The sequence below is a fragment of the Humulus lupulus genome, chromosome 7 (genome assembly GCF_963169125.1).
Source record: "Humulus lupulus chromosome 7, drHumLupu1.1, whole genome shotgun sequence".
NCBI classification, from domain to species: Eukaryota; Viridiplantae; Streptophyta; class Magnoliopsida; order Rosales; family Cannabaceae; genus Humulus; species Humulus lupulus.
The window spans coordinates 204,292,681-204,305,739 of NC_084799.1; the positions used below are offsets into that span (position 1 = coordinate 204,292,681).

General features: G+C 29.7%; 1 protein-coding gene and 1 long non-coding RNA gene across 3 annotated transcripts; one reads left to right on the forward strand and one right to left on the reverse strand.

Annotated features, from left to right (window-relative positions):
* Positions 1 to 2,812: 2,812 nt before the first annotated feature.
* LOC133789159 (uncharacterized) lies at positions 2,813 to 4,569 on the reverse strand. 2 transcript variants are annotated; one of them, XR_009873503.1, is made up of 4 exons: positions 4,423 to 4,569; positions 4,263 to 4,342; positions 3,659 to 3,724; positions 2,813 to 3,056 (listed from the first exon to the last, which is right to left on the reverse strand). It is a non-coding gene; the product is annotated as an uncharacterized LOC133789159 (long non-coding RNA). The 2 variants fall into 2 exon arrangements; XR_009873502.1 differs by having other exon boundaries at positions 3,659 to 4,342.
* Positions 4,570 to 7,019: 2,450 nt separating this feature from the next.
* Positions 7,020 to 8,618, forward strand: LOC133790156 (uncharacterized). Its single transcript, XM_062227692.1, has one exon. It carries the CDS (start codon positions 7,472 to 7,474, stop codon positions 8,384 to 8,386), a length of 915 nt encoding a protein of 304 aa, XP_062083676.1. The 5' UTR covers positions 7,020 to 7,471; the 3' UTR covers positions 8,387 to 8,618.
* Positions 8,619 to 13,059: the final 4,441 nt, after the last annotated feature.

Sequence of the window (13,059 nt, forward strand, 5' to 3'; positions counted from 1 at the left end):
TCTTAATCAAAGAAAAAGAAACAACTACCATTTGTTTAAAATAGTCATACATATCTTTATTATTGGTATTATAACGATACTTATGTTTTTGAATTGAGAGTTCACAAAAATGGATAGAAAAGACATAAAAGAAATTATATTTATTTATTATTAAAATTTTGAATATTCACTAATAATTACCCTTGATTTTAATCATACTGGTATTTAGGATTAGAAGTATTTAGTGGGTCTGCTGACCGAAATTTTTTGTGGGGTCAACTCTCTCACTATCACAATCATTCTCACCAATTTGATTTTTTTTATTTATTTATAAATACCAAAATTATATAAATAAATATAAATATTAAAGAGTGCAAAATTCATGCCATCACGTATCCCCTACTACTACTACTACTACTACTACTAATAATAATAATAATTATAAAAAATAACTTTCTAACTTTGAAATTAGAAAAATCAATCTTATATTTTGTCAAATGATGGGAATTTAACTAACAAAACAATCACACAATATTTTTCAATGCTTGGAATTATTATTATTATTATTATTATTATTATTTAGTTATACATAGAAATATTTTTATTTAGATAAATAATTTATTTCAATTGTTGAACTTAGTGGAGGATTGAAGCTTAAGATAATTATGGGGAAGTGATGGAGGGTAAAAATGATAGAAACTTTAGTAAGCTATAAAATATAAAAATCTAAAACAAGGATATGAGATTAATAATTATTTCAATTGTTTTGAAATAAAAAAAAAAAGAAAAGAAAGAAGCTAGTAGGAATGTACACGGTTTGATTTTGTGCAGTTTTGAAGAATTTTGAAACCAAACCGCTCATGCGGTTTTTTCAAAATGAAAAATCAAACCAAACCATTAAAATTAAAAAACCAAACCAAATCAAACCATAAATAAACAGTTTGGTGCGGTTTGGTTTGGTTTTAACCGTATAACCAAATTATTAAATTTTTTTACTTTTTTTATTATAAAATAATTAACTAAATAATTGTATTTAAATAATAATAATAATAATTTTAGCTTTACTTTTAAGACCATAAAAGTCTACAAGAAGCTTATTGTCTTTGTTGTTGTAAGTGTAAGTATTTTGAATCATTTTATAGAAGTGGGGAAAAAAATGTCTACTTTCTAAATAATGTGAGACTTTACATTTTTTTTTTAGTTTTGGAAACTTATGCATGTATTAAATATTACTAAAAATATATCTTAAACAATTAAATTGTTTGGCTTTGATGATTTGGTAGATTTTATATTAACTTAAGTGTAGGGGTTCAGATCTTTGAACTATTATTTCTAAAAACTATTTTTTTTAGAAAAATCACGTTCCGGTCCAGTTTAATTTGTTTTAAAAAATTAGAAATCGCGACCAAACCATTAAAGTTGAGCAGTCCGGTTAAACCGAACCATCGAAAATGGTTTCACCGGTTACGGTTTTTGGCGGTTTGGTGTGGTGCGATTTGGTTTCAAACCACGGTTTGCGATTTATATGAACAACCCTAGAAGCTAGAATTGCAGTGATAGAGTACTTTTTACTGTAATCAAAATAGGATTAATATATAGAAGGGACTAAAAGATTTTTTCTTTTAATAAAAATTATACTAATATAAATATAATATGTATTTTTTTTTTAATTTTAGAGAATAATAATACAAATTTATAGATTTATTTTAATTTTTTTAAAAAATACATTAGGAGGTCAACTCTTAGTCATTATTTATTTATATACTAGATACAAGCAACGTGCAATATGCACGTTTGCTTAATTTTATTTATAGAATTTATTAATTATTTTTATTAAATTTATATTAATGTCATATAAATTTCAAATAAATATCATATTTTAATTAAATAATTTAATTATTTTTATTTAAGTTTATGTTTGTTCTAGTTTTTGAATTTGGGAGTGACAACAAAATATTATATATTATATGTTTAAAGTAATATTAAATATTATACGTGAATTTTAAATTTAAGTTTATTGCTAGTTTTTTTAAAAAGTAATTTGTTGCTAATTGAGAGTATATTATATTATATGTTTAATATGATATTATTCTAATAAGTGAGTTTAAGTTTAATTAAATTTTATTTAAGTTATAAAACGTATGATTTTATTATTTTTAAATAGTTATCATTGTAAACTATCTCAAAAATATCATATTTTAATTTGTCTAATTATGTATTATTTTTAAATAATTATCATTATAAACTATCTCAAAAATATCCTATTTTAATTTGTTTAATTATTTGTTATTTTTAAATAATTATCACAGTAAAATATCTCAAAAATATCATTTTTTTATTTTTTATTTTTAAGTTTAAGTGTTTACAAACTACCATTAAATATAAGAATACTATGTTAAATATAAGAATATTTCGTTAAAGTTAACACTAAAAAAATAAAAAAACCATTAAAACAAATAATTTCCATTATCTACACACTTATTATATAGAAGAGGTTTACTATAGTTTGTTTATTTATATAAAAAAAAAACATATTTATCATTTTATTATATAAGAAAAGAGCTAAAATGAAGGACTCGAGATAACATTCTTTACCACCACACCTTTAGTGTAGTGGTGGCCGTCATGGCTTGTTACCTATGAGTTTAAGGGTTCGATCCTTATAACTTTTCATTTGTTGTATATATTTGTAAATTATATACTGTAACGTCCTGGATAACCAAGACCGTTACACTGTGTGTTTAAAATAGTGCAAGACTTGCTAAACAAGTCATTTAAACAAAATGTGAAACCAACATCATCAACGGATTAGGAATAAAAGATTTTGGTCACAAACAGGCTATTTTCATTAAAAATGACAGTTTAATACATGGAAACTCAAAACAGGGTTTAGATGACTTAGTTACAGCAAATTCAAAGAGTTACAAATAATTTAAGCCACTCTAATGGCAAAATATACATTTTAGGTTTTCGTCCCTGTACAATTCCTCAACTGTGGCGCCCGAGAAGCTGACAATGTACACCTCGCGCCCAGAGCTCTCCAGCTCATGGTTGACTCAGCCTACCCTCGCCTTTACCTGCACCACGTAGCACCCGTGAGCCGAGGCCCAGCAAGAAAGCATGATATCATAGCAAGATCAACATCATTAATCAAATAATCCACAATGCACAACCAGGAATTCGGCATTTCATAATATTCATCCAATCAGTGATAACACTCAACAAATTAACAATTTGTCATTCAGACAGTCAACAAATCATATCCATAACACAATATTCACGCTCATAATCAACAGTTTATTACATCCATTAAGTAATACTCAGGGTCGGCGCCCTTAGGTCACACCCTTTAGTTACCCCACTCTCTTCGGCTCACTTAGGGCGCCCCCAGTGTAATACTCACTGACTCCGGTCAGCTTAACCGAGCTCAGTGATAAATAAGTTGCCTCAGCTACCAGTGGCCGAGCCGTGCCCTGTGCGCAAATATTGATTCCGACACCCTTAGGCCAGTTATCGCATGTCCCATGGCATAATACCACCTCATGACATGATGTACAAATATAGGGAGCTCTTAGTCCCATCATGTTCACATGGTTAATCACATTCACATAACAATGCATACAAACATAGGGAACACTTAGTCCCAACCTAACCACATAATTAGGTGCAGCTTTCTTACCTTTAGATCTCGCTAGCTCGTTCAATTGATCCTCAAGCACGATCCCGTCTGAACCTTAGTGCGTACCTAGTCACAGCCATAGATCAGAATCACCACCAAACTTCAAATCCAAAACCTAGCCTTGGGACCAATCCCGAGCCCTCGGGAAGCCCTAATTCCACCAAACGGGGTGGTGGAATCAAACCCCGAGCCTACAGGCAAAAATCCTAAGGAAAAACTCAAAAACCCATTTCTGGAGACAGGGTAGCGCTACATCGCTCTAAGGAGGGCGCTATAGCGCTACAAGCAGAACCAAAACGCCCAGGAAGCCCTAGCCTAGCGCTGTAGTGCCCAAAGGCTAGCGCTACAGCGCTAGTCACAGACCAGCAGCACTCTGTTTTCCCCTCTTCGACTTTCCTCGAACCAAAACCCCTTGGAACCCTTCCAACCCTCAATTACACACCAAATTGAGTCTACCATCACCTATATCTCACCCCATACAACTCAATAACACAAGACTTAACCACATGCATCATCAAACTAGAAAAACAAACATTGAACCCAAGAACTGAAAGATTCAACCAGAAACTCAGATACTTAGAACATCATAGCCAGAACTTGTTACCTTCTATGGAGGATTTCGACCTTAGGTTATTCCTAGCATCCAACCAGCCTCAAGCCCTTCAACTCCTCAGGTTCATATCCCTTTATTCCATCCAAAACTCAAACTTAGAAACCATCTCATTAAAACCCAGAAAAACACATCAAGAAACCTTAAAACTTACCTCAATCGACTAGCTAAACCCTGCTAGTTCTTTTAGCTTCACCAAGGTTCTTAGCCCTAAGCTCCATCCTGAGCTTACTCTGGAATTCCAGCTCCAAACTCACAAAGAATGGTAAAGAGATGACCCAGCCGAATGAGAGAGAGATAACTTTAAGTGTCCTATTTTTCTTTCTTTCCTTCTTCTTTTCTTTTCCTTAAGCTTTTGAGTTTATCTACAAGTTCCACTAAGATTATAAAGCAGAATATAGCCTATCCTTTAGTAAACCAAATGACCACCTTGCCCTCCCACTAATAACTAAACCTTTAAATCATCCTAGGGGCATTTTGGTCATTACTCCCAATTCCCACTAATTCCTTTAATGTCTTTAATATTTACCACCTACTTTCCAATACCCAACTAATCACCAATTATATTTCTCAATATCAAATCGTCTCTAATATATTCACCAAATTCCCAGATATATCCCCAGGCTCACCCCGAGCCGGGTATAAATTCCCGCTGTGACTTTCCCGCTAAACCGCTTGTTAGGATCGCCTCGAGCCACAAGCTGCAAACATACCCACATAATAATGTGGTCTCAACATTAGCCTACCAATATACACACAAGTATGCAATTACGCTCTCAATGAGCCAAATTACCAAAATACCCTCACAACAGAGTATATAACCCCATGCGTGCATTTATCATCATATAATAATATGACCAACATAATCATGCATATAATAGCACAATAAATCAGTTATGGCCATCCCGGCCTCCTAATCAAGGTCCTAAACCTTATTAGGAAATTTGGGTCGTTACATAAACAATATTATATAGTCTTTTTTGTAGTGGTGTATTATTCCTTTTTGCGATGGTGTATCTGGTCCCCTTTTTTGGGAGTTGCTCGGTTTTTCCTTCAATATGCTAAGGGTGTACTATTAGCAGAGAAATGCAAAAAATTAAATATGCAATCAGTTAAAGTCCCTTAGCTATTATAAAATTAGGGTTTACCATAACATGTTATGTATTTAATTGTAATGTATCTAATTATAACATGCACTGTTATGGAAAAAAAATATATATATATTAGACATGCTTCAATTTTAAGCTCTCTCCTACAATCCTCCTCCTTAAACACAATAACAAAGTTATGAAAAATGAAGAATTCACTTATATAAAAGTATTTCCTTAACACTTTTTTTTTATATATAAAAGAATTTATACTTTTTTGGACCTTGTATTTTTTTCGATTATCTGTTTGGACCCCGTGTTTTAAAAAAATTATTTTTGGACCATATATTTTTTTAAATGATTCAAATAGACCCCTAAACTCAATTTTGATGAAGAAAAAATTGAATATAACAACACAGTTTTTAAGCAGAATGATTTTATTTTTGTTCTGAATTGTTAGATGGGTGAATTATTTGCGATTTCAGTTGATAAAACTTTAACAAAAATCGGGTTTAGGGTTCTATTTGAACTATTTTACAAAATATAGGGTCCAAAATATAATTTGTCAAAACACAAAGTTCAAACAGATAATAAGACAAATCACATGCTCCAAAAAAATATAAACCATATATAACAAAAGTAAGAAGGAAAAAAAAATTTAGTCCACTATATTTTGGTTTTATTCTAAGAAATTTAAAAGTAAATGATTGATTCCTTTTTGGTAAAATCTTTTTGTAAATTATAATACTATTAAATTTATTGATGATAATGTATTTTTAGAAACTAACAATATTATAAAATACTGATAGTTTTTAAAAAAATATTGATAAATAAAATTTTAATTATATGATAGATATTACGACAAATATAATGTTTATTTCTAAAAATATCTGACCAAAAAATAGTGTACGGCTTATTATAGTATCTTTAGTAAAACATTGTACTTTTGATTTAATTTTAAAACATAAATAGAGTTAAATTTCACAAGTTAGCTAAAATAGAATGGACTAAATTTGTTCTTATTATTCTCTAATCATAATTACACCATTAATATCTTTATTATCTTTTCTATCTCATAACAATACTTATTACTTTTCCAGCTTTAATTATGCCATTAATATTTCATTTCTTTTTCTATTCTATATTAATAATTACCACTATTCCAATTTTAATTAAATTCACATCTTTATATTCCATAACATTTATGATTTCTCTATAAATTTTAATCACAAATACCATTAATTTAATATTCCAATTCTAATCACCTCCCTTCGAAACATGACATCATTGGAAAATTTCCAAAACCCAAAATTTTGAATATATTTTTAATTTTAAGTTACCATTTTCTGTCATAGATTCACTGACAGACTATTTCCATTCCATTTCCATTCATGATGAGTTGAATAAAATTAGATTTTATATTAGAATTAAATATTTTGTAATAAATTCCAAAATTTCAGTTACATAAATTAATCAAACTTAGAGAATTGAAACTCATGATAATAAATAAAATCACTAATGGTAGTAATGGTGTATTCTCTGACTGACCAAACCAGGTCCCAAAAGACCAAAACCACCTTTTTTTCTTGGTCTTTAATTTAATATATAATTTTTTTTCTTATATGAACTGTCACAAAAAGATTAATATAAACTTAGAAACACAGCCATTCCTCCATTAAAATCTCATATGGGCATGTCAGAAACCTGAATTTTTTTCTTTTTCTTTGCTTCTTCTCCTAATTATCTTCTCCTCTTTAAAAAAGATTAAAGCAAAAAAAGAGAGAAAGAAGACATTTTTGAAATAGTGTTGTCTCAATTCATGTCCAAATCTTAAATTTTTCTTTCTCTAAAAGCCATAAACACAAAAACCCCATCTCTGAAAAACCTTCATTTTGGTCTCAAAATCAATCAAAAACCAAAAGAGAAGAGACAGAGACAGAGACAGAGAGAGAAGACATTTTCAAAGCTCTCCCACGAAGCAATAATATTCTGTCTCAATTCATGTCCAAATCTCAAATTTTCTTCCTCCAAAAGCCAAACCAGAAAAATCCCATCTCTCAATAACCTTCATTTTGGTCTCAAAATCAATCAAATCCCAGAAAAGAGAGAAAAAAAATGAGAGACATTGTATCTTGTTTCAGTGAAAACGCAGTGAATGTGTCACACCCTTCGTGTTCGAGCTACTCAAACGCAGCAGCTTGTATAACACCGGCCTTGGCTCCCTGCGTTCGAAACGCCGTCGCTTCGTTCCACAGAGTCGTTCTCTCCGACCAAAAACAGGTCTTGGTGAAGGTCACATGGTGTCGAAACAACTCCGTACAAGGCTTGACAGTAAGTTTCGGCGACGACCCATTGGCCACCATGAAGCTCAACATAAACTCCCGTTTGTTTCGCAAGAAAAAGGGCAGTAAAATCTTCGACTCACATGGCTCGAAGATCGAGCTCTACTGGGATCTTTCCAACGCCAAGTTCGAAAATGGGCCCGAGCCCATTGACGGGTACTACATCGTGGCCACATTCGACTCGGAGATCGGCGTCGTTTTAGGGGACATGGCCGAGGATTTCGTCGCCAAAAAGCTCAAAACCAAAAACCCAGTTGCCAAAACCTCTCTCGTCTCCCGCCACGAGCACTGCTCCGGCAACACCCTTTACTCGACCAAGGCTCAGTTCTCCGAAACAGGGGTTTCGCACGAGGTTTTGATCAAATGCAGCAGCGAGAACGAGAGGCTGAGACACCCTGTTCTTGTGGTGAGCATAGATAAGAAAGTTGTGATTCGAGTCAAGAGGCTTCAGTGGAATTTCAGAGGGAATCAGACCATTTTCGTTGATGGGTTGTTGGTTGATCTGCTTTGGGATGTCCATGACTGGTTCTTCAACCCAGCTTCTGGCTATGCCGTTTTCATGTTCAGGACCAGAAGTGGATTGGATAGCAGGCTTTGGTTGGAGGAGAAGCTAATGGCTCAGAGTAAAGATCATCAAGAAAAGCTTGAGTTCTCTCTTTTGATCTATGCATGTAAGACTTCACAATGATTTTTTGTTTTGTTTTTGGGTTCTGATTTTTCTAATTCTTTCTATGTTTGTTTTTTTTTAATTTTGGCCTTTCTTCTTGGAAGGAAAATAGATTACTAATTCAATATTTTTCATCATATTGGAAAGAGAAAAATATAATTCTAAGTTGTAGAGAGAAGAAACTGTGTAATTGTAGAAGATTATTATTTATTAGTGATCAAATTTGACAAGATTTTTATGTTTTATGATCAAAGTAAGTATGAGTTTTGCATGGTTATTATAAAGTTATGATGAATTAAAGAAAATTCCACTCTTCTTTTTTCCTCTGAATTTTCAGAGATATGGATGAGGATTTTGTGAATTTTGATTTTAGATAAAAAAAAAATTAATATATATATTTTAAAAAATAATAAAGGTAAAAAGGTATTTGGGATGTGAATGGAGATTGCTTTTGGGAATCTAATGACTATAATCAGTGCAATTTGACCACTAATTTGTGTTTTATGTTCTTTTCTTAACCTTTTTATTATTATTATTATTATTTATAAAAGTTCTAAGTAATCAATTTTCTTCATATGGACAATCACAAAAGTATGGAAATAGTAGATGAATGATTCCTATATATATATATATGTTTTTATATAATATAACACTATTTTTTTTGGAAATAATTAAAGATTTATGCCTCAATTTTGTTTGTGTTTATTAATGTATGATATTTTTTTTAGAGGTTAGCTAAGAAACAAAATGACAAGATTTCTCTTCTTTTTCTCCAAATCTTGATTTGTGAACTTACTTTTTTTTTTAAAAATATCATTAATGTATCTTTTGTCCTATATATTAATGTTTTCCCTATTTGAGCACTGAGTACCATGTGATTGTGTATGTGTTAGTTTCAAAACTTGTACACCTTCTTTGATTAAAGAGACATCATGCAAGATCAGATTGATTTTATTTTTTTTTCCTTAATAAAAATAAATAAATACAACATTGTCAGGCTTGACTTAATTTTGGAAACTCACTGAATCTTCTAGCAAAGAATTCCAAAATTGATATTATTTGATGTTTTTGTCCCTTTTTGCATTTCCTCCATAGTCTCTGCTCTTTGAATATATCTTTTAATTTCATTTGATTTCTATGCAAAATCACCACCACCACCACCATAGTTACAGATATAAAGTGAGATTTACTGTTTTAAAAATTAGTGTCACAGTTGATGTAATGTTTTAGTGCAGATAGTATTATTCGTAATTTTATACACGAGTCATTTTTTAAACCACTCACTTTGTCATTTTCCACAATACAATGTTTTAAAAATTAGTGTCATTGTTTTAAAAAATTAGTGCAGATATTAAGTAAGACTCACTGTTTTAAAAATTAGTGTCACAGTAGATGTAATGTTTTAGTGCAGATAGTATTATTCGTAATTTTATACACGAGTCATTTTTTAAACCACTCACTATGTCACTTTCTATAATGCAAATTAACCTAATCATTATTACGAGGATAAATATAAGTGAGGAGTTTAATGATTCTTGCTATAGTAATAATTGTTGATATATTGGACTTGACTCGGATGTAGCTCTTTCTAGACTAATGTATAATTCGAAAACTCGAAGAGATTCTAATTGTTCTTAGTGATACTCAAGATTACTATTCAACCCAAAAGGAATGAGGATGAGATTAGTACCATATGATCTTTTTTTTTTTAAATAAATAAATTCAAATGCTTTAAAGCATAGCCATAAGTTAAGAGAAAAAAGACCAAAAAACAAAAAGGCATAAGAAGTAGAGTTAAATTCCCATTCTAAAATCCTCTTATAGCATCAAATTCTATATGGTCCCCAACTCTCTCTTAACAAAATGAAATTGGCCCACTACCAAAAAAACCCAATCATTATTTCAGAGAAGCATGAAACTCAAGCTCAACCAAGCACTATTGCTTTTTAAGTATATATATATCAATATTTATTTTTATGATCCAAAAAAAAAAAAAAAAAAAAAAAAGCTTTTGTGTTGCATAAATGAGAAGCAAACTTTTTTTTTTTTTTAGTGTGGCAGTTTTGTGTAACTTCCAGCTCAAAAAGGCTGGCTAAATATATGTATGTGAGTGGGTGAAAAAAAAAGGAGGTTAGTAGTTGTATTCATCATGTTTTCTGCTTTTTCATGAACTCAAACCACTTTCACTTCCCACCCAAATATAAATAAAAAGATTTCTTTATTTAAAAAAAAATTTAAATAAATAAAAAGAAACTAGTCACTTTGAGAATTATGTTAAATTATTGTATGTTATAAGATTTATGTGGGATTTTCTTAAGGTTTGATTTAGTGAGTTTAAACATGCTTAATATGTGAGTATTAGAGCACTCTCAAGTCTCAATGACTAATGTAAAATAGAATTTTCTTTAAAATATAAAGAAATTGCCTTAAAAGAAGACTCCATTAAGTTTTGAATTTTACAAATATTTTATATTTTGTTACAATACTATCTTTATATTTAGATAATGTTATTCATGACTGTAAATGTAAATATATATTTTTTAATTCATTTCTCGTTTCTTCTTTTATATTTGAAATGCATAAGAAAATATATTTTTAATTAATATAAAGAAATTACAGTTTTTTAGTATGTTAAATAAAGTTAAAAAGTGAATATTTGGGATGCGTATTTTAACAAATAAATAATTGGATATGATAAATTAATGCTTAATGTAACTTGTCAAATAATTTGAGTAAAATAGGATAAAATTATTAGGAGCCATGAATAATTTTTAGGTTGTTTATCTTATCCATTGGTTTTTTTTTTTATAGTTGGAGAGATAAATAAATTTTCTTTGGAAAAATTACACCTAATACTGTAATTTTAAAAAAAAATTGAAAAATACGAAATTTTACAAAAAATACAGACAACATTTTGTTACGGTTTTGTAATCGTCTCTTACAATTTTTTATTTAGTTTGTAAATGTTGTTTACAAAATTATAACATATGTTACAAACTTATAAATTTTAATAACAAATTTATAAACTTTGGTTACAAAAAAATTATATAGTTATAAATTTATAAACAAAAAAAATTCGTATTTATGATTATGCTACTCTGTATTATTATAATATTTTTTTACCGATTTCGTATTTTTTTTTTAAAATCTTAGTTTTTTTTTTTTTATGAATTTCCCTTTTCTTTTTACTTTGGGCTCTTGGGAATTGAGATGGTACATTTTTCAAGTGAAAGTAAGAAAGTGGGATTCACTGTCATTAATATGAATTAAAGCAAGTTAGCTTGAAAAGTTACTAGTCTCACATCACACTCATCTTTTGAAATTGGATTTACCATAATATATACCATAAAACCTCTCCAAAAGAGAGTTGGATGTCAATTTATAATTAATTGCCTCATTCTGACTTTAAAGAGGAAATTTTTAAAAGAAAAAGAGAAAATACATTATCATTCACTTATAGGTAGTATTCCATATTTATATATATGCCTAATGGCCTAACCTTGAAGTCAGTTCATGTTCACCTATATATATAAATATATATATTTATAGTGTTCATTGGATGCCCCAAATTTTCTCTTTGGGACCACCTATCTTTGATTGCTTTCAAAAAACCACTAATAAATTTCTCTTGCTCTACCTGTGACCTTACCCAAGAATGCAAGTCTATTAATAACCCTAATATAGGCCTCTATAACCCCTAAATATTAGCTTTGATAAGTAATTTAATGATAAAAAGAAATAACATAAAATAAACAACAATATACTCCCAACATCAGATCCAAGGTAAGGTGTTTAGGGAAAGAACATTATTAATAAGTATTCATTCGATGATCTCTAAATCTAGGTATTGGGTAGTCAATACTTTTGATCTAATACTAGTCTCTTCTTTTTTGTTTAGAGAAATTGAGAGAATAGCTTAATATTATATGTATATATATAGGACAATTTTTATAGTGGGGCTTCACTTTAAGCCTTATCGGTGAGGCTCTCAGTGTTCTCGACCCGTGAACAGTTTTCGACGCGATTTTTTTTTATGACTGTGTATATTGTAGCTATTTAGAGCATTCTGCAAATTTTCAGAAAATTTCGAATAGTTTAGAGTACCGAAAACTAGGTTTAAACATGTTGTTGTACACGTGACTGATTTTTTTTATGTGCGTAGAAAGCAACATGTTTGAACCTAGTTTTCGGTACTGTAAACTATTTGGAATTTTCTGAAAATTTAAAAAATGCTCTAAACAAGTACATTACACACGGTCATAAAAAAAATCGTGCTGAAATTGTTCACGGGTCGAGAACACTGAAGATCCTCACCGATATAATTTAAAGTGAAACCCCTATATAAAAATTATCATATATATATATATATACTAGAAAATGTAAATTAGTATATAATCATACCCATAATGCGATATTATGTTTAAAGTATACACATGAATACTATTTTAATTAGAAAAATAAAAGGCCACTTAAAATATTATATAAATGAGAGCTTTTCTTTTATTATTCATACTAAATAGAAACATGTATGAGTATTATATATATATTTTTTTGCTTCGTATAACAATTTTTATCATTCCTAGAATATAAACTCAAGTACAAAAAACCCATAATTCATCATTTTCTTTGTTATTTATTACATGGTATTTTATATGTATCTTACAATTATCTCTATCGTGGAATAACTTGATAGT